The sequence below is a fragment of the Echiichthys vipera genome, assembly GCF_963691815.1.
Source record: "Echiichthys vipera genome assembly, chromosome: 9".
NCBI lineage: Eukaryota > Metazoa > Chordata > Actinopteri > Perciformes > Trachinidae > Echiichthys > Echiichthys vipera.
In genome coordinates this window covers 23,712,271-23,735,285 of record NC_139834.1, presented here as the reverse complement: position 1 = coordinate 23,735,285, position 23,015 = coordinate 23,712,271, and the positions used below count along the sequence as shown (strand labels likewise).

The 23,015-nt window shown below is 40.8% G+C and overlaps 1 protein-coding gene across 1 annotated transcript in view; it reads right to left on the bottom strand.

Annotated features, from left to right (window-relative positions):
* bsna (bassoon presynaptic cytomatrix protein a) overlaps positions 1 to 23,015 on the bottom strand; it is a gene marked incomplete at both ends in the record, with an annotated part of 144,735 nt that overhangs the window by 93,341 nt on the left and 28,379 nt on the right. Inside the window, one exon of the mRNA XM_083920968.1 lies at positions 17,360 to 18,140. Within this exon, the coding sequence (XP_083777094.1) occupies positions 17,360 to 18,140 (781 nt within the window). The remainder of the gene's footprint in view (positions 1 to 17,359; positions 18,141 to 23,015) is intronic.

The following is a 23,015-nucleotide window of genomic DNA, read 5'->3' as shown; positions in this document are numbered from 1 at the left end:
GTAAACAAACACATCACTGCACGTGAATGGTCATTTGTGTATTTGTTTACTTGCTTGTCACACAGACATCCTCTTGTTCTCTGCCACTTTACATCAATACCAAGAAGAAACAGTTTGGTAAACTAAGTTTTGCCCTTTTCAGCTACTATACAGTGATTTTTTTAACACTTAGAGTTTGCTAAGTTAATGACATATATTCTGTGCTTTCTCTGTTATGTTAAATACTGAGCAGGGAAAGACCGTGAAACAGATCATATAGCACTAAATTGAAAATGATGCTGGAGATCAACAATACAAACAACACATAAAGATTGAAAACCCTGGTATATAATAATGAACATTATAACAAAGTCCTTTAGTGTAGATACAAATTAAAACCGGAGATCCAGTATCCATGATCCTTGACTTTCCAAACATTAAATACACAAAAAAGCGTCCTTATGTACATATTTTAGTTTTAGTGTATCACTTTTTGTTGACTGCAAAGACTGAACATAACATTAACTACTATGAAAATAACAGAATAGTTGTGGCAATGGATATATAAAGTAAATATGAGGCATTGTTTGGTTAATTATGGGTGTATTTAAGATAAAGATTAAAAAGAAAAGTGGAAAGTTAGACGTACTAACTTCCCGACTTTTCTCAGAGGGGAAGAGTGAGCTGCTTACGAGTTTGATTAATTGATTTAACATTTTAATTTTCTGCCTTGAAGAGATTCCTTTGATGACTTAAACAACCCCATAAGGCAGACGTGATATTGAGGCCATTGCACCAAAGGGTGTCTGCAGTCTTCAAGAGGAAAAAGCAGATAAGACATCTATCCACCCAGGAAGCCAGCCAGACAGCGCAGACCTGTTTGCAGAGGTATAAGAGTGTGAATGAGTCATATCACCTCCACCTCAAACAGCCTTATCACAGAGGGACAGCACCCAGTCAGCCTTCTAAAAACCTCCTACGGCCAGTCTCTCCCTTCCCATCTACCACCGCTCTCCCTCTTTCTCTCCTCTTGTCCTTTTATTTCCAACATAATCCTTCCCTTTGGTGTATGCATGTGTGATAGGGGTGGATGTCAGTGGCGTCTAAGTGTGTTTCGCGGTAGGAGGAGGAGTAAGATTAAAACTGTGTGGACATGCAAGAATATGTGTGAGAGATCAGTGATGGAGCAGATGTGTCTGATGTGTCCTTAAACAACTTCTCTCAGCTGACAGGTGGTTGACTGACTGATAGGACCAGAATGTTCTCCCAAGAAAAACGACAGCCTCGGTCGTCTCAGCAATAAAGAGCATGTATTAATGGTAAAGTAACAAAGCCTATAGTGGCGGCGGAAATTAAGTGTCAAAAAAACTGGACTTTAACATAGGAGACCACTGTTCATTTTCTATTTCCTACCAGAAGTCAGTGTTGTTTTTTCTTAAGCATGACCATTGTCATTTCCTAACCCTCAACCATGTGGATATCATCGTAACCTAACCTTAGTGAATTGGTCCTTTTAACCCAAAGCATGGTATTTCAGTTAATTTTTTTCAGTGTAGGTGCTGTCTGTCTGTCTATCCATCTGGAGGCATCTGTGAGTGCCAGCAAAAGACATAAATCATTTAAAGCAGCTCATTATAAATTCCTGCGTCTGAACTCCTGCATGCAGCTGCACTTTGTTTGTGTGTGTGTGTGTGTTTGTGTGTGTGTGTGTGTGCATGCGTGAATGCGTGAATGCGTGAATGCGTGCATGTGTGCGTGCGTGCGTGCGTGCGTGTGTGCGTGAGTGTCAATGTTAGCTGACTAAAGTAGGCATGTGTCGGGAGGTTTGCATGTGTATTTAAGTGCGCGTGTGTGAGTGTGCTTGTGTGTTCATGCAGATGTGTGTCCAGGTGTGTGCTGTTTGCCTGGAGCCTCTCTGCTTCTCTGCTCTCATGGTTAATGCATGTGGAGAGAGAATTCTCATCCCTCCAGTTTTCTCCCCTTCCTCCTCCCCCCATACCACCTGACTTCTCCGGAATAGACCTGATCCTCACCATACATGCAAAAAGATAACTCCCATTCTTCCCCCAACACTGCTGCAGAACGCAGAAGACGAGTCAGAAAAGCAGAGAGAAAGAGCGAGAGAGAGAGAGTGAGTGAGAGAAAGGGCAGGAAGATAAAAGGTGGGGTGAAAAAAGGCAGGAGGGGTGATGAGGAGACATGAGGGCATATATTAACCATAAGGTGAGGAGAGGGAGTAAAAGGAGGTATAAAAGGGGAGAAAAGCCCTTGACAAAGATGGCAGAAACTACCTTTTTGACAATTATGTCAAATACTGAAGAATTACTGCCTAAGAAAAATCAATCTTCTTGCTAAAGACTTTCTTCCTTAACCTGCCGCACCAGATGGTTTATTACACAGAACCACCTGAGAAGCCGTTATTGGACAGTGTTTGGAAAAGGGCAGGCAAAAAAATACCTGGCGGGTGATTGGATGAACCATATGCAGATCACCGTCTGTCACAGGCTGTCGAAGTCAGGGAGAGACGAGCAAAAACATCTTTTCCATCGAGAGCCTTCAGTCCTGTTCTTTGCTCTTCTTTTAATGAAGAAATAGACTTGAGTTCATACATAACTGATGCTATTGCAGCATCTATGCTAACCTCTTTAGGAGCAACCATTGTTGATTTGAGAATCTTTCTGTATCATTGTCTGGCTTTTTTGTTTTACTAAAGCTTTTGGCTTGGGTTAGGCTCAGGCTGGATTATGTCAACGGATTCTCATCAACAGAGTCATATGACATCTATCAAATAGTTATGCACAAAATTGTTTTATCATAGCTTATGAAACGGCCGCAATGGTTAAGGCACCGAAAACTACCATTACGTGACGAATTAAGCTTAGGTGATGACAAGTAATGGTCAGGGTTATCAAAATGACATGGTTAGGATTAGAAAAAAGGTTGTGGTGTGGCTTGGTACGTCCGGGACACAAATTCTGGACCCCCAAGTGAAAGTCCTGTGTTTTTGGACACTTCATCCCGACCTGCCTCCCTAAGGGGAGATCAGCAGTCTTAATACTTTGAATACACACAAATTAAGGTGGATTACTTTTCAGAGTTATATGTACGAACAGTGAATGAGAACCGCCTTTCCAATTGTCACTTTACAAGATAATCTCGCCCTCTTTCTCTCTCCAAATCACTGGGAAAGGAGAGGAGAGACTAACGTTGGCTAGAGACCGAACAAAACAACAATAACAATGAATAGAATATGAAAAAAAAACAAAAGTGCCATAGTTATACGAATGCTAATGTTCAAGGTTCGCATCCCGGCCCGGGCCTTTCTGTGTGGAGTTTGCATGTTCTCCCCGTGTCTGCGTGGGTTTTTTCCGGGTTCTCCGGTTTCCTCCCACAATCCAAAAACATGCACGTGTTAGGTTAATTGATGACTCTGAAATTGCCATTAGGTGTGAATGGTTGTCTGTCTCTGTTCGTCTCTATGTGCCCTGTGATAGACTGGCGTTCTATCCAGGGTGTACCCCGCCTCACGCCCGATGTCAGCTGGGATCGGCTCCAGCACCCCCCGTGACCCCGACCCCGGGATAAGCGGTTGAAAATGAATTAATGTTAACACATGCTCAGAATAACATGATAAAAATAAAAATCATCGCATGGTCAAATTGTTTTATTGCGATTTAAACCTTTCCTTCTTAACGTATAAACCTTCCTTATAAAGTATTTAAAGTCAAGCTGTGACATATTTCAGCAAGATTTTACTTGCACTCATTTGGACCATACTGTATAAAATATGGATGTAGCGTCTGTGACGTCACCCATAGATTTCTGAAAAGCTGATGTGAAGTTAAAGTGAGCGGCTCCAGCTGTCGCCATCTTAGCAGTGCCTGAAACAGCCTGCTCCCAGCTAATCCAAAACTGGGCAAAGAGGTGGAGTGTGGATGGAGCTGAGGAGGGCTGAATAAATCCTGCAGTCTATGCTCGCCACCTGTGACAGCACCCACCTGTCACTCAAAACTGCCATGCCCTTAATAATCTATAACTTTAAGCCTTAATATTATTTTTAACAGGTGAGTTAAAAATTCATACCCCTTGGCTGAATTTTTCTGCACCAGAGGATGCCACTCTATTTGGACTTTACAGTCAGGTTCTGTTTTCTTGCTCTATTTCTGTCTCTCCGGTAGCTTCCTCTGCCAGGCAGGCTGGTCTATGAGCAGTGCCAGGCTAGAGAAGCAGAACAGGCACAGGCCACACACACAGACATATACACAGGGCAGCTATCAGTATGGTACTTCTGCTGGGCTATGGTAATAGATAATCCTGATCTGGCCATACAACACCATTTCCCATAACCCATATCTGCTATTTAGTGGGAAAGGAATTCCACTACGACAAGAGGACTGTAAACATGTACATTGCTGTATTATCCATCGCTGGCACTAAATATCCACAAGCAGGAAAAACATGCCATTTAGTACCTCCCTAAGTTTCAACTTAAAAAGCTTCAGTAGGACCAACTGTGTTTGAGTACAGCTTTTGTAAAATTTGTTTGCATAATTTTTAAATCATAGTCCTTCTCAAACAGTCATTTGCAAATAATACAATTAAATAGAGGGAAGGCAGTTCTTTTTTTTTTTTCATCAAATGCCCCCTTTACAGTCATTTCAAGTGACTCGTACGCGAATAAAATCCAGGTGAAATTTAAGACACTTCATTTACACAAATTGCAATCTGGTTTTTCAGGCTCAGAGTCGGCCCTCCTCCAGTCAGAAGGAGGTGGTAAGGCAGAAAATAAAATAAACTTATATATATTCTTTATATTGCTATAGTAAAAACTTTAAAGCCTCTTCAATATCAGGGCCAATAAACAGATAAACCACAGTGCAAGCTGCAGTTCATGGCGTTCCCATTTCATTCACACATCCCATTGCATTAAAAGCCACACCTTCTAGGTAACGTTCTGCTCGCTAGATGCACATGAATAGTTGCATTAAGTCAAAAGCGGTTGCTAGCTAACCACAAACAAAATGGTTTGAAAGGTCTGGTGCCATGCTAGCTAAAAGCCTAACACATAGGGTTTTTTTCACTGTGTAAATGAATTCATTAGTCCGCTGGCAGCAACCATAGCCATGTTATTTATGGATGTTGTTTTGTAGAAATCAGCCGTTTGGATAGATTATGCCACCATTGCTTTAAATTCAATTTGAGTCCTTCATATTGATGCAATACATTTGAATAAAATTACTGTATTTGTTTGCAACTGATGCTCTCCACTAGAACCATCTGTTAATGAACAGAGTTACAGTTAACAGTTGTTAATTATTCTGACAACATATTAATGCATTTCTCATTGTTAACAAAAGTGAAAAAATATTTTGTTTATTCGCCCGGGCTTTGGATCTGCTCCAAAATGTAACGGGTTCTCCCTTGGCCTATCGACGAATCAGGCAAAGTACAGGAAGTGAACAAGCCGCCATTGCTGCAGTGGTGTCACGCTCCAGTATGCTGTAAACTGAATGCAAACTACACAAACATTTTCCTCATGAAGAGTGTTTGTAATAATTTGCCTCCATCACTGATTAACTGACGTTTACATTGTGGTTGTTAGGATGCCCTAGTTAGAGCAACGCTATTCAGAACATACAATTCTATAAAATTAACTTGACGTTCAAGGGGGGCGGGGGGGTGCTGTTTGGGGGGCGCAGCGCCCCCCTTATATAATGGTAGGGGAAACATCTGCAGCTTTTGGGATAGCCCTGGAAATTGTCATTCGTATGCATAATCAAAAAAAACCAACTGACACAAGAGTAAACTATTGTGAAGACATGTTTAGTTTGCATTTGTTATTAATGTTGTATCACTGCATGTTTGTTTCTGTCTTTGCATGTACAGTACATGTCCCCTCAGAATGCCGTTGCCATCACAGTCCCTCCCTGCAGATTTCTCCGCCTTGATGTCCTGACATGCCCACAGAGATTCACAAAGTATACACACACATTGTAATACTGTGACCTTCACCGTGGATGAACTGGTTTCTATAGCGACAGACGTGTTCCCCTGTCAACATGTGAAAATTATTAACAGCCTGCAGTGAGCAGAGGGAAAGTATAAAGGTGTTGAGAGGGAATAGCAGGAAGAAACCCAGGCAGGGTTAGAGGTTTAATTCCTACTGGGGCCGATCATAGTCAGAAAGATTCTGGTAAAGATAAATGTGTCCTACAAAACTGTGGAAAATCCGTCAGATGATCTAGATTTTTAGGAAGTGACTTAACAGAATAACCAATTAATTTGACCTATTGGCCGGTTATGAAGTCTTGTACATTTACTGTTATAAAGATGAACGAAAGGTCTGTTTTTAAGACAGCCCTGGGGTGCACAATGTGGGCGCTTTATGTTTCTGGAAGAGGAAAAAGCCGTTTAATAGTGCCTCATTAAGGCACCAAATTAAAAATGTTTGTTACATTTCGACTACATACAGGTATATGACCTACTTTCAATGCAGGATTAATGTTTTCACCAGCGAAGTATTCCTTAAAGCCAATGGGTGTATGATAAGTCAAGTTCAGGGTAAAATGTCCCTTCTCCATTTTGTTTGCATTGCCAGTTCCATCATATACGGTACGTAAATTATCCTTAAACCCTACTGGCTGACACAAAGAAGAGATGAAAGAAAAATGTGGCAGTAAAAAGACGAACGCTGGTATGGCCTTTTCAAGATGGAAAAATGAAGATGAATCGTCTTTTTGGGTGACAGGCTTTTGTTGGATTGATTAACCAAAATGAATCACTTTTTATGAACTAACCAAATGAACCGTAATCTCTCAGTATAGAACAACGACTTTTAGGCTGTGGTTGCCGTGTGAAACAATCCTCAGGGACGATCTAGTTAGTTGTCCTTTACAGCAGATGCGAGTCCATACAAAGTGTACATGCATTCTGTTGTGCTGAATCAATATACATTTGAGAATGTGTGTCATTGCCCACATATGGGAATTTACATACATCATGCACGCATTTCTAGATTTGTTCATAGGTATACTGTGTACGTGCCTCCATATGTGTGTGGATTAGAGTGTGTGAGCATCTCCACTGAGCTGTCAGTGCATCCGGGGGCTTTCAAATAGGATTTCTGCTGCTTGGCGGAGGTTTATGCCGACGCTGGGGCTTTTGATTCGCTGCACACTCACGGACAGCCATGCGTGACAGACTGCTTCCTCTACCGCAGAGAAAAGGGAGAGAGAAAGAGGGGAGAGACAAACTGAGCAGACGTGGAAAGTGAGAGGCCGACAGGAAGGAGGAGGAGGAGGAGGAGGGAAGAAGGAAAAGATGAAGAACGGTGGACAGAAAGAAAAAAAAAGTGGGGGAAAACGTGCTTTTGCTGCTGCTTGGAAAATGCTTTGCACACATTTCAGCAGAAGTTGAAAGGTGATTACTTTCACCACTTCAAATGAAACTTAATTGCATGCCAAGATTCAGGCAATCACTTTACATTCTCCCTGGCAGCGACAACTCGCTAATGATTAATGCGGCTACTTTTTAGGTCTGCAGTATGATTTCACCAAAGCCAGTGTTTCTGCATCTCAATTAGGATTACTACTATTGGTAGCACGTTTTCAGACGTTTGCTGTGGAACAGACCCGCTCCTCTTTGGAACTGTAATACATTTGGGATGGTTTCAGCTGGGGGAGCTATCCCAGGACCTATTGAGTTAGAGCTTCCTCTGGAACCATTTAGTTAGAAAATTATAATACGCTGATCATATTTTTGGGGAAATTCTTGTCTAAAGGTTTCTGTTGTTGCACAAATATTTTGATTGTGGTTTGGTTAAATATGGAAAAAATGAACACATCCTGCCTTGTTCTTCCATGTCTAATACCGATGTACTTTAAGGCCTTTTACATAAAGATAAGTTTGTCCTGACTCAGGCAGCAGTTGGTACTCAAACAATGGAAGAGAAGTGAGAGACAATGGAGCAGTGATGAGCAGACACAAACCACTATATTTATCTCAGCTCTAGGTATCGTCTGAATTATGATCATTATCCTCCGTCTGCGGTGATGAAAATAAATCCTCTCATATAGGTCAAGGCGGTCGTGTCCGTCATTAAAAGGAACCCGTCATTTTTGTGGGTCCTTATTAGCAACCGACTGCATTTATCCGGAGGGAAATTGCCATTAGGGTGATAAATATATTACGTTGTAAGCAAGAAATGTAAGAGGTAATTACCAAAGTGTCATTCCTGTAACCTGTGTCATTAACCGTATTATTATTATCATCATCATCATCATCATCATCATCACGAATAGGACAGCGAGAAAACACTATCGAGCTGGGTCCACTCAACGGCCGAGCTAGCGACCTTTTATTTAATTAGATTTCCTGTAGACAGTAAGCTAATGTTTTTATATTGTAATTTTTTATCTGAATGTGTGTGTGTGTGTGTGTGTGTGTGTGTGTGTGTGTGTGTGTGTGTGTGTGTGTGTGTGTGTGTGTGTGTGTGTGTCTGACCCCAGTACAGAAAAAATTTGATTGTTTCACTTTTGAGTTTGAGCATAGGTTACATGGTGACACCTGAACCACCTCTATTCACTGATGAACGCAAGATGGAGTTGTTTAAAACAAGGATTAAGTGAAAGTTAATGGTATTGTTATTGCATTTTGTTTATGTACAAATTTCTCTATGGATATAGTTTTATAATCTGTATTCTATCATGCTTTTCTATCATTTTTTTACTGAAACAACCTAAAGTCCCAACAGTGGATGTCATTTTATTTTTGAAATAAAAACATTTGTTCTTTCAGTGTTCACAGGTCGAAGTCTGTGAGTGCGTGCATAAGGCATCAGTAATGATGATAATGTTGCCTTTCACAATGTGTGTGTGTTTGTGTGCGTTTGTGTGCGTGTGTGTGCGTGCGTGCGTGTGTGTGTGTGTGCGTGTGTGTGTGAGTGTGTGTATGTGTGCGTGTGACAACTGTGAGGTTTAATTAGCCGTGATGAAGTAAAGCAGTGGCTCAAAAGTGAAATGAGCTGGAATGTTCTACATATCAGACATCGGAGGTGATGATAGCATGCTCGGTCAGATCATCATAAATCACTCATTACCCGTGCACCTGTCTACCACCTCTGCCTTTTTTTTCTAACCTTCTCCCATCTCTTTCTCCGTCTTTTATTCCCTGCTTTCTCCTGATTTGTTCTCTCACTTCCACCTGTCTCTGTCAGTGTCTCTACCCTTCTCTCGCGCTGTAACACCTTTTCCTATTCATTCACACATAGTTTAAGAAGTCGCAGTGGTACTCCGAGAGTGAGAGATTGAACATTGAAATTAAATCATGACTCTTGTGTGTCGGGAGCAAATCAGGAGGAAATCAGGTGATAAATTATAGAGTGACAAAGTCCGAGGAGAGGCGAGGTCAAAATTGATGGGTCCAAAAAATTGTCTGTTTGATTCCTACCAACACCCAATGATGGTTTTCTTTTCTATGCTTCTGGGGGAGAACTGTGCTCATCGAGGTTACCCGCTGATAACGCCGGCAGGTAGGGATGGATGGACAGAGAGATGGTGGTAAGAAGGAGGTGCAGAAGATAGGTGGATAGATGAATAGGTTTTCTTGCCTCAGTCAAGCCCTCACCTTGTTGTTCTTCCTGTGTTTCAACATGTTGTCAAGGGATAAAGAGAGTGATCTGAGTCCTAACTGTGAGTAAATCCATCAACATTATACATGTGCTTTGTTGTTGGCAGCCTTTCAGATATAAAACCTAATATTTACATTTGTTTTTACATTTTTACTCAGAGGCTTTAAAGACAGGCAATCAAACCATTATCTCTAAATTTATACAGATACAATTTAATTTAACAACCCTCTTGTGATTTCCTAGTTGTTGCTCCCTTAACTGCAGACTGTAAATTATGTAAAAACATGTATAAATGCATTTTTAAAATGACAGAATTGGGTTAATAATGAGATGAATATGAAGCAAAACTTTAAAATGGTCACAGGGAACCATTGTGTGTGTGTGTGTGTGTGTGTGTGTGTGTGTGTGTGTGTGTGTGTGTGTGTGTGTGTGTGTGTGTGTGTGTGTGTGTGTGTGTGTGTGTGTGTGTGTGTGTGTGTGTGTGTGTGTGTTAATGAACACAATGAAGTCACACACATTCACATGAAGTGTGTGACAGACAGGAGGAGGGAACAGAACAGCACAATCTGCAGATTTCTCCAGAAACTAATTAATCTAGCACACACAGACACACAGACACACAGACACAGACACACACACACACTCACACGCGTTTCTATTAGCAGCTCTACATGCACGCTGAGTCTAAAATTAGTATGCAGTCTGTTTAACAACAAACAGGCTACAGGGAGGTGAGACAGCTGCCAGAAGGCTGAGAGACAATAGAGAGGTGGATGCAGGTAGGAAGGAATATCATCATTCATCCAACATTCAGAACCTTATGTTGTTTTTGTTGTTTTTGTTGTTTTGTTCACTGTTAATAAAGGGTCCCTAATGCTCATTTTCAGGTTCATACTTTTATTTTGTAACATTTTTTTACATGTTTCAATGCTCCAAAGACACTTCTTTTTTCTCATAATGCCCACGGCTGCACATGTTTTCACCCTGAGACATGCTGTTGTAGTGCCTGTCTCTTTAAGGGTATAGGGATTAAGTTCACGGTAGTTTGAAGTTATGTGTGCAGGATAAAAACTGCAGTAACGTGTGCACGAGTCCACACTTTTCGTATGCATTTTTTCCTATTTGTCATCCTAGTTATGATTAAATTTTGCATCTCGTTGTCATAAAGTGCTTGGTGGTGGTAGATGAAGTGAATCATTGACTTCATCAGATGGTTTGTATGATTAGGTTTGCATATCCCGTAAATCCCCTGTCATTGTGATATTGTTATATATGACAAAAAAATAAGAAAAAGCATAATGGGTCCCCTTTAAATCTAAACCTCTGGTAAGGACCAGGGCATGTGAGCAGTGAGACGTTGTGCTACTCACTCCCAAGGCTTTTAATTTGTAGAACCAAAAGGTTAAGTTTCCTATCTATCTTATCTATCACCTTTTCTTAGGATGTCAAAGGGAGAGAGGCTTGCGATGCGGATGGATTGCTGTTATTGAAGTAATATTGGAAGTCTGCATGTTACTCTGTGGCTGTTTGCTACAAAAAAAGAGAAAAAGAAAAATGGTGTGGTCGATGCATCAGTTTGCACGACAACATGCTGCTAATATATCTTCCATCCTGATGCAAATCATGTGATTTAGTCAAGAACAATGCACATATATTCAAAAGAGGAATCGCGCATCAATTTGCTAGTTTCAGTTCTTGTACAGCAGCCTGTTTTTTGACAAAATGGATCTTTTTTGCTTTTTGTTAAATGAAAACGAGGGTTTTTATAGAAAGAAATGTTTATATTTTTTAAAGTAAGATATCGTAAAAAGTAATTGTTTTGTTAACATTAAAAACTAATTCAAATTAAAGTCAGTGAACTGCAGTGTCTGAATAAATCTGATTAAATCTTTTAAATGCTATTTAGAGGTGCTCCATTGTTGTCTTGCTTTGTCTTTACCTTGAAAAGCAGGACCATCCTTTGCTATAGCACTAAATGACTTATAGTACGATTTCAAACCAAATGCATTTGATAGGTTTTACTCCTAACATGAGTAACGTTAATTGTAACATTCTAATGTTGTGATTTAATGTTGCATGACATTGGGTTGAAGCAAATAGAAAGGTGAAGGGGGGTGGGGGGGGGGATTACTTACATATAGCTAGTTAGCTTGTTGACCTTCCAATATCTTAAAGGCCTCTAACAGAGGCAGATGTCACTTAACATGTATGTAACCAAGGAAACAAGGGTCAATTTGTGCCTTTAAAGTTTCTGTTGTCACAAAATGGTATCCAACTTCGCCCACTGAGGCTGAGATCAACCAGTGAGATTATTTCAGTCTCTGTAGCTTATCAAAATTAGCAATGCTCTGCAAGTGAGAGAAGGTGAGCAAATGGTTTCTGGTTCCAGCGAGTGTTTGACTTTAGAGTGGGTGGTGTTATTGAACAGCTGTGGTGCACAAACCATTTAAAGGCCATGGTTGATTGGTGAAATTGTTTACACAGTTCCAGAGAAACTGGAAAAGGTGACATTTTTACGCCCAGTATTTAGATATAAACAGCTACAGTGAGGATTTCAGCATCACTCCCAGGTGCACTTTTTCAACCATTAAATTCAAAACATATAAATGAGTTGCAAATACATGGTGTGTGGGTGCTTCAATATCCCTCATACATATTCAGAAGAGATTCAACACTCAGGGTTTATCCTTTTAAGGTGCTAAACTGACGCCAGCGCACAGCACACATTGCGTGCGCACACACACACACAAACACACACACAGCATCAAATGAAAAGAGGTTCTTGTGGTTCCGTCCAAGATGCTACTTACCCATTATAGGATGAAAAATGCAACCTCTAATTTGCAGTAGACATTTCTTAAACACAGATGATTCTAAACTACAAGTATTTTAGCACTAATCTTGATGTATTTTAGTAGTAAAATACATCAAGATTAGTGCTGTGTACTGAACTTTGAGTATCAAGTATCGGGAAAGGCCTCGTCATTCAATACCACATTTCAACACCTTGTACCTTTTAATGTGTAATGTTCTAATGTTTTCATTTATTTTTGTTGAAGTGGATTTCATAAAATTGGTATAACAAAAGTGTTGTTCAAGAACCAGTTTTCTGAAAGATACCAGGCCCTATTCAAAACTATAACTGCTAAAGTGCTTTTTAATAATCATGGAAATTATCTTTTTTCTTATTTTCTTTTGGGAAACACTTTAGAATAAACTGCTGATTGGGACTTAAAAACATATCTTACATTCTGTCTCCGGTAACAAGCCTAAGGGTTTACTACAGCCATGTCCTCTGCACTAAATGCTAATGCCAGCATGCTACCAAAGTCACTATGGCTGACATCTTCTGGTCTCATGATCGATGGTTTCGTCGACATGTTCTTGACCAATGACAATTCGGTCAGAGACAAAACAAATGTAAGAAGCGCACACAGGCAAAAATATTGCAGCGCCACTCAGTTAAGTTGCTGGCGCCCTTGGAATTCCAGGAGCAAAGAGATTTTCCGCTGTGACAATGTGGCTAATATGGCATTCTTTATAGAAACACACAGGCACACATTGCAGCTCTGCATTAACGCTGCGCTCAAACAATATGACCTGACAGTCACACCATGGCTTCAACATGTCATATAGTAAATCACGAAATGTTGGTAGTTGAGATCAGAATAAATTTGAAAATAGGTGTAATCTGTGCAAGGGGGCTGAAAGTAGGAGGATAGAAAGTTGGGAAGGGGCCTTGGTCCCCTCACTTTACGCCCCTGGCCCGATTACCCTGCAAGAAAACTTTACAGGTTAGGTTATAAATTCTTAATTTACAATGACGTTTCATGAGTGTTTAGTGAATTTCCCAAAACATGGCAAGAACACCAAATAAATTTGATACAAACTGTTATATGTTACATTTCACAACTATTACCTAACCTATTTCAAACCAAACGTTTTCAGGTAGGACTTAAAAAGGAACCTTGAATCATGTGAGGAGGGCATTTTGCTCAAATCTTTACAAATATCTTAAATGCAGTTTTAACAGTGGTTACAAATAATTTATTGTATAAGATGTATGTTTATGTGCAAGACATATTACACAAATCACATCACTCATCATTAGATCACAAAGGTCAATTAATACCCTAAATGCAACCCTTCCTGAAGCAGATACAACTTCTCTTTGCTCTGATAATTGGTGCTACTCTCCTGGTTTAGTCCTCCAAATGCTATCTGCTGCTAAAGGCGCCAGAATGCAACAAGATATGGATGCTGGCAGTGCAGTTATATTACCAGGAGAGAGTGCCATCGATTAAATACAATAACGATTTGTGACAGAACAGGGTGGTCAACCCTCAAGTTCACATTTGAGCCTAATTACCAAAACAGCTCATGCTACTGTTATTCATCTTTTTTAGATTTTTTTACCTCCTCTCCAAGAAGTCAAGGTAATAAAATTAAACATGAAGACATTTTATTTTGATGGCATGAGGGAACTACTGTACATGTGTGGTTTTGTGCTTGTTAAATACTGATAATCGTAATTAATGATACCTAACCTGCTGTTTATATTAAATAATGCCTTTGGCTTGCCTGGATAAGTCTGCTAAATGTTATCTGATGCAAATGGGATCAGTACGACCGTTATGGAGCCTGGCACTGCTTATTAGATTACCAGGACACACAGTACATTGATTAGCTGTGATAATAATGGATAATGTTCAGTTTAAGTATTAATCCATAGCTTTGGACACAACAAGGCTGAATCTCTGCCACATAGAGCTGAGGGAAGGGGGTATGCTAGGATTGCAAAGCCTCATTATCTGAAGCCACGTTTAATATGAACATCTGGCATTGTAACATTAAATATATATATATACTGTATATATGGCAGAAAATAACAAAAAGCATAAGTATTAGCTTAAGCATACTTTTTTTATCCTATACAAATACGGTATGTTAGACTGAAGAGAGGACGTTCTTTCTTTAAAGTAGGTGGTAGTTGGATTTTAAGCTGTTGTGTTGCATTCCATGTTGCCCTACAGGAAATCCCTGCGGGTTCCTTCATTTAATGAACATCACAATTTATTGCAAAGCCTTCGTGAATGAATTATGTTGAGCCAAGTGGGTGTGACTTGTGTCCTGTGTGTGTGTGTGTGTGTGTGTGTGTGTGTGTGTGTGTGTGTGTGTGTGTGTGTGTGTGTGTGTGTGTGTGTGTGTGTGTGTGTGTGTGTGTGTGTGTGTGTGTGTGTGTGTGTGTGTGTGTGTGTGTGTGTGGGCATGTGCGTGTGTTAATCTATTACAAGTGCAGACCAAATCCCTAAATCAGAGGCTTATCAACTCTACCCTCCTTCTACTTCATTAGCATGATCCACCATTATTAATCTGTGGTACTCACTCTGTCTTTGTGTAGGTTTCTCTTGCTCTCTCCCTCTCTCTCTCTCACACACACACACACACACACACACACACACACACACAAACACACACACACTCACACGAAAAAGCATGTGTACCTGAGCAGAGATCAAAGCTTGGTCTTAAAGATGATTCCACATGAGTCAGACAGAAGCTGCTGTACTGTACAGACAGTGATCAAATTTAAAATCATAACTAGTAAACACGCCAAGACATGCCATGCGAAGAATAACTAAGACTTGTGTTAAAATTGACTGTGTAATGTTTTCTGGAAACTGATAAAAGGACACAGCGATCAAACCCGTGTTTCTGTCCAGAGTCTCGACAGTTGTGCTCCAATACATAAAACTGGTGGTTTGCGGGTCGGGTGGGCGTGAGTATTAATAAACCCAGACAAAAACATTAATACTTTGGCACATGAATAATAGGCAAAGTGCATGTTTGTGCTGTAACATCATTAGCTCTATATCTTTTGTGAATCCAACTTTGAGAAAGGGCAGATAGCAGATGCAAGTTATGCGAAATGAATGTTGCTGTCACCGGCTGCAATCCATTGTTTGTGTTAGGATAGGACTCGTAGAAGTCAAGTGCTCCCTTTTGACCGGTAGGCTGTCTGAACAATCACACACCAGTGGGCTCATACACATTAGCACTGAAGGTGAGAACATGTTTGCTACACAGATTATCATCAAGTAGCATACACATTTTCCCTGCATTTACTGTGGTGTGGATGTGTTCTTTTTGCTGTTGTTTTATTAAAACATCAGTCTAAAAGATACACTGTGTTGGCTGATATTGTATCAGAATGCATTGGATGTAACTACAGTACATTGTTCTTTTGGAGGCAGCAGTTTGGTGATAGTGATAATTAATACTATTGACCATTTTATCAGTGGATGCTAATGTATTAGTATGGAGCATCAGAGAGAATGATGTGTCAGGTACACGTATGATTCTGGTGCCAATTCTCCCCCCTGGTAGCAAATGAAAAATGAGACAACACCATTGTTTGTTTAATGCAGCAAATAGTTTATCGTGCCACCTGCCAATGATATTCCCCTAGACCTGACACCAAAGGGAATCGATGTGTGCCTGCACGTCAAATATATTACACGCACCCTTGTGCTTCTGATTTTTGTTTTGTTTTTTGTGTCTTAAGTCTTTTCTCACTGCTCAGAGAGGCCGAGATTTGAGATTGCGATTGCAGACAGTTTAAAACCCTTCACCAATAGTTAACTTTGTCTCAATCAAAGACAGCCTCTTAACCTCCCCTCTCCTCATCCCTCCATCCATCTCTGAATAACTTTAGTCGCTTTAATCTGTCCCTTTCTCTCCATCTTGAATGCCAAATACTGTGTAGTTTGACTCCCTGTCTTTACATCACACCTGGAGTAGCAGGAATACTATGAACTCACACACACACACACAAACACACACACACAAACCTTAAGTCTTGCCTCTGCACATTAATGGAGCTTCTGTCAGCGCCTCAGGAAAGAATTACTGCCACTGGCTGAGCCCTTGCACTCACTGTCTATCACAAATATACACAAAAACCTACAGTACAGACATACACAACACACACACACACACACCGCTTCTATACTTTATTTTTGTTCTTAGGCGTTCACTCATTCATGCATTTTCTCTTTCTGTTTGTACTCTTTAAATCACATTCATAAATATACAAATAGTTGAAACTAGTTATCATTTTGTCTTGATTCTCTCTCTCTCTCTCTCTCTGTCTCTCGCTCTTTCTTCCTGACCTCATTTATCTCCATTGCCTCAAACCATCCCTCTCACCCCTTTCATCACTTTCACGCACTGACGTTCCCTTCTTTCACTCGCTTCAATTCAATCTCATTCAAGTCAAAAGTGCATTATTTGCATGAAAAACAAAAGTAGCTACAGCCAAAGCCAGAGCATCTCTTTTTCTCCTCCCTCACTACCTCGATCAACAGGCCAGACAAAATCTTTATCCCGTCTGTCTCGGCTGGATCTGTTTCCAGGCGCAAACTGTAGTTGTATTTTTTTTCCTCTTATCATAACCTGAAACATTTAATAACTGTGACTTCCGTCCGCCTACGGGATCAAATTATATTCATAACAGTACGCTCAGTCCCTCTCTATAAACCAGCATTATTTGATTATTGATTCAATTTCTGCCGCCAGAAAACTACAACAATCTTCCCTTGTTGCACAAATTGAAGGTGGCAAAGTAAGGACAAGGCATGAGAAGAAAGAAAAATGTTAAACTATTCTGCAAGCACACACACACACCGCACACACCACACACACACTCACACACACACACACACATAAATGTCCTTGATAAACCAGACTTACCTCAGTGAGGTGCGGGTTAGGGTTGAATCCACACTGGTTACAGACGGTGGCCTTACACTGGGTGCAAGTGTTGTAGTTGGGTACAGCCGGTGGGTTGGATAGCCCTGTGGATTTGCACACTGGGCACAGTTTGCTGCTTGGCAATGGTGCGATCTGAGGCACGGAGTAGGGCGAGGTGGGTGTCACGCCGCGGTCAGGAGACACAGCAGGAGACCGTCCTGTCCTGGAGCCGCCTGAACTGAAGTCGACTTGGAGGTTTCGACGAGAGGCGTGCTGACCAGGACTTGGCTGACCTCCATGGCCTCCCATGCCGGACCCAGGTGGACCGTGACCCATTCCGTGGCCAGACCCTGGGCCATGACCCATGCCGGGCCCCTGGCTTGACTGCATATGTCGGGGGGAAGTCGGAGTCTCATGAGTGGCCAGGCGGTAGGGCTCGCCAGTTCTTGACCCTATTCCCCCACCACCACCCATTCCTACTCCCATCCCTCCCATACCTCCTCCTCCACCAATTCCTCCCATTCCTCCTCCACCTGTTCCTCCCATTCCTCCTCCACCTGTTCCTCCCATTCCTCCCATTCCTCCTCCACCCATTCCTCCCATTCCTCCTCCACCTATTCCTCCCATTCCTCCTCCACCTATTCCTCCCATTCCTCCTCCACCTATTCCTCCCATTCCTCCTCCACCCATTCCTCCCATTCCTCCTCCACCTATTCCTCCCATTCCTCCTCCTCCATGGCCTCCTTGTTGCATGCCGGACCTGGGACTACCCATCGGACGACTGGAAGAGAAGGACAGAAGAAAAGAAAAAAGATTTAATAAAAAAAATTAAATTGCAACATACCAGTTGCGAGTAAATTCTATAAAATGGAATTAAACATTACAATTTAAGTGTCAGGTTAGATTGCCGCTATCATCCCAGTATCACATAAAATAATATGTTCATGCAATCAACATTGAAACAGTTTCACTTTGGACTATGTTTGTTGTAGAAAGAAGTTCCAATAAATATTTTTCACAGCAATATCCTTAAATCACTAAGAGCAAGACAGGACTCCGGTTAAAAAAGAGATGTTGTTAGTAAAGATGACTTTGCTGTAACTAGGCAGGGCAGGCCTGTCAAACCAAAAATACTAAAGCAAAAGCGTAGAAAATAGAATAAACAATTATTTGCTCATACATAAGCTTGCCATGTAAGTTTGTTATCATGTTCAACTAGCTTATTAAGTAATTAAGAATATATTGAGGGTGTGCTTCACCAGTGATGCGTCTGAAGTAAACCCTAATATGTACTGAATACTTTATGACTTCCTACTTTCAAAACAGTTTGTGTCAGTGTTCATTTAAATTTCATTGCTGCATGCACTTATACTATGCAAGTACTGATAATTTCTCTGCTGTTTGAGCACAGTAAATGTGATAAGCAGCGTCGGTTGATGCCAGCCCAGTATTAAATGAAAAAAATATCTTATTTTATTGAACGCATTATCAAATGAATGAGCACTACAGTAGAAGTATTCAGCCAAATTCAATTATCTTCTCACTGCTAGAGAATCAGCAGCAGAGACAACATTAAAAACCAGCAAAATAATTATTGATTCATTCACTGCTGAAAGCCATGGAAGGACCTCAGAACATCCACGGGCATCAACAACAACTTAAAGTGCAAAATAACAGGCTGCGGCAAGTTTATGTACACACACACACAATCTACTGTATGTCAAAGACGTCTAGCACACACTTACGGCTGAAAAAAAACACTTTACCCCACAAGTATAAACAAACAATGAGCAGTAAAGCTGTGGGCTGCAAACGTTGAGAAGACTTCATGGTTCATTCAGGTGCCGCTCGTAAATTGAGAAACTGCCGTTGTAAAGTTCACTGCAAATTTACCATGCATTTAAGGTTTTTGTGTTAATATGTTAAACATGGAATGACAGTTTTTTCACCTAAAAGATCAAATGTCATTCCTTAATTTAGCGCATAAAAAGTTAATTTCAGAACCAGTTCTGACCACGCTTTTTACACTACTTGTCACATTCACCCATTGAGACATTCATACACTGATGGCAGGGGCTACTTGCCCTTTATCTCATCTTTCAAACCACATTCACACACCTTCTTCCGAACAGAGGACGATCCACTCTACCTCTGAAGCACAGTGTGTGTGTGTGTGTGTGTGTGTGTGTGTGTGTGTGTGTGTGTGTGTGTGTGTGTGTGTGTGTGTGTGTGTGTGTGTGTGTGTGTGTGTGTGTGTGTGTGTGTGTGTGTGTGTGTGTGTGTGTGTTTCAGCATGACAAAATGTCGTGGGAACTACCATAGAGGGAGTATTCTGGCATGTCTTTATATGTCTGTCTGTCTGTGGACACATTTTGTTGCTATGAGAGCGTTGCAACCGTGCAGATGTGGAACTTTACAGGTGTCTAGTTGAGATCAAAAGGACAAGTTAAAAAATGGTTGTGATTCAAGTATGAGGGGTGGAAGTAAGGAAGGCCCCAAACTTTATGGCCCTGGCCCAATAATCGTACATGATGCAGTCATGAAACCGTACAGGGGTCTAGTTGAGATCAAAATTAAGTTCAAAGACGGGTGTGATCCTTGCAAGGGCACGGGAAGAAGAGGGTAGAAAGTAGGGAATGGGCCATTGCAACACCACTTTACACCTCTGACCCAATTTGGCATCGCAGCTGGTATGATCCAATTCATTGAACATTTTAAGAGATAGGATGCAAACGGCAATGTCCAGCGCAAAAGTTACATAGGTCATGGGGATGACAGTCGCTTTGCTATTCTGTTCTATTCTACTCTATTGACTGTGCTGTGATTGATTGGATGAGTCTATGTTCTATCAACTTTAAATGGTTATTGCACACAGATATTGGAAATGTTGATTTCCTGAACGCCAGTGTCACAATGTTCCAGACTGCCTCTCCTTTCACTGAAAGGTGACAAAATATCTCTCTCTATTTTTTCTCCTTTTCTATTCTATTTATCTTTCTCCTTTGTAATCTTTCTCTTTATAAACGTTTCTTTTTCTCCATCACATCCCACTCTCTTTGCTCAATCATTCTTCACTTCATTGCCTCTCCGTCTGTCACTGTCTTTTATCTTTTCGATCAGCACCGACCATGGCCTTGCACCCCCAATGTTTTAGTTTTTACTTTGTTGAATCTCGCCTTCTTTAACCTTCTTGTTGCCACTCTCGAAAGTAAAGTGGAGAACAGGAGACTCTGTTTGCTTTTCTTATACCAAGACTATCGATAGCAGAAATGCAATGTAGTTCAAAATCAGAGATTGTAAAACTTTATCTGTGTATGCATTCTGCAATTATTCATTGATAAGGATTTGAAAATGTTTCTAAATGTTAAATGAAGTTCCCACAGTGTTTAACAGTGTTGATTATTTTGGTTTCAAAGGCTCACCTGCGGGGACTGAGAGCCAGAGTGATGTTTATGAAACAAACAAAAAGTACTGATGATACACTAGGCCTATGAAGTTTGCTTGTACTGTTTCACAAAGAGAGACACTACACATCCTCTATCCTACACATAGCAGCAATCAGAAACACAATCACTGCGCACACATACACACTACAACACATGCAGCTCTCCAGGAGTGGTGTGCAAAGCTGCAAGTGTGAGCTGTCAGGGAAAGTGATGATGGGAAAGGAGGTAGAAAGAGAAAAAGAACATAAGCTTGAGTTCACTTGCGGCTAAATTGGTTCTATATTTGACAAAAAAAATATTCTGTGAATTCTACATCAACACCTGGTGTCAAGTTGGTTGCTCTGTTGCTATAGCAACCTCTACTGGCACAGTTCTATAGCCATTACACTTTGTGAAACTTTGCCAATTTTCCACCAGCTTTGTGTCACTGCAGTAGGAGCGGTATAGACTACATGCAGATGGATCAGTATAGTGCTTACCAATTGGTCCACTGTGGCTGTCTGTGCTGTCTGTGTTGCTACTACAACTTTTCATGTAACTGCTAATTTACTGTTGGGTCATATTTACTATTGTGTTACTATTTCCCAGCTGATGCGACAGTTGTGAGATAATGGAACAGGCATCAATAGTTGCTTATCACTACCTTAGATATGAGGCGGTATGGCCCTATGGGGGGGGGGGGGTCTTTGGGTGTTTCACGGTTCGATTCAATACCAATTCTTCATGTCAGGATTCGATTCAGAATCGATTTTCCATTCAAAACGATTCTTGATTTAAAATCGATTTTTGAATTACCTTATTTTCCTGACTATAAGTCGCTCCGGAGTATAAGTTGCACCAGCTATTAGCTAATTGCTTAATGAAGAAGACAAAACATACGTAAGTCACTCTGGACTATCAGTCACATTTTTGGGGGATGCATGAAGCAGTAACACCAAGAAGGTCCTCCCGCAAAGTAATTTATATTCATCCCCTTGGCAACTACCTTGCCATGGAGACGTAGCTGCACCGTTGACAAGCCTCTCCTGGCAGCACGTCGTTCAAGCACCCATTTGTGAACGTGTTCCTCTAGCTGTGGCCATCTAGCTTTCAGCCAACTATTAGCTTGTTTTGTTTTTTTTCATTGCAGTTCAGAGTATCCTCCGCTTTTCACCAGTCCCTCACAAGTTTCTCGCTCACTCCAAGCTTTATTTTTTGCTGCTCCATCACCATTATCGGCTGCATATTTCACTACTTGCAGCTTCTAATCTGCAGAATGTGATTTTCTTTGGGGGGGCATTTGTGTTTGGTCTTTTTCAGTTGTCTTTATAAGTTGATGTTTAAATTTTAATTTTTCAGTGGTACAGGAGTAATAGGAATAGCAGATAGTGGCACACAAGCCTAGAGCGCCCTCTTGTGGCTGTCAGTGTGAAAATTACGAACATGTGAAGTTATATATTTTAATATATAAGTCGCACCTGAGTATAGGTCGTAAGACCAGCCAAACCATGAAAAAAAATGCGACTTATAGTCCGAAAGATATGGTAGAACATACTTCAGGATCTACTCCAGTCCTAATTATAATCTGAAAGTATAAGATTATACTTTATTTTTTTGAAAAAGGTATCAACTGATTACAATAATGTCAACACACAAAGGCAAATCTATGACCAAATGTAATTAAGTCGTGCTTAACTTCCACAATTTTTAAGTGTTTCTCAACTCTCAGCGACTTCAAAGATAAAAGTGCTATTAACATAGATACAATTATACACACAGGCAAGTAGCTGCCTTATTTCTTAGAATCCAAAATAAAATTGTACAAAAGTAATACTGCAAAACTGGTATTAATACAATATAATGTTTTTTTTTGCTTGTGTTAAGGTATTACTTCACCTCCTCTCTGCAGGTCAGAGCTGAGACAGAATAACCGTAAAGTGATAACGGTTATCCTGTCATAAATGCCAGAATATGGGCGCACTACAAAAAATAGGACCGGCAGGTTTGACTACGGAGAATTGAATGACTCCTCACTTAATCGCATTGGGCGTTCATGGTGTTGCCAAAGTACTTGACTTTCATTTTGCAAACCTTGCATATTGAATGTGTCGTGTCCAGCTTCTCCTTCCGTGGAAAGCGTGAGATCCGAAGTGCACCCAAAGACTTGGGCGTGGCAGTGACTGACTAGCCGGCAGCTGCCTGCACCGGTGTACTACGGAAGCCGCGAAGTG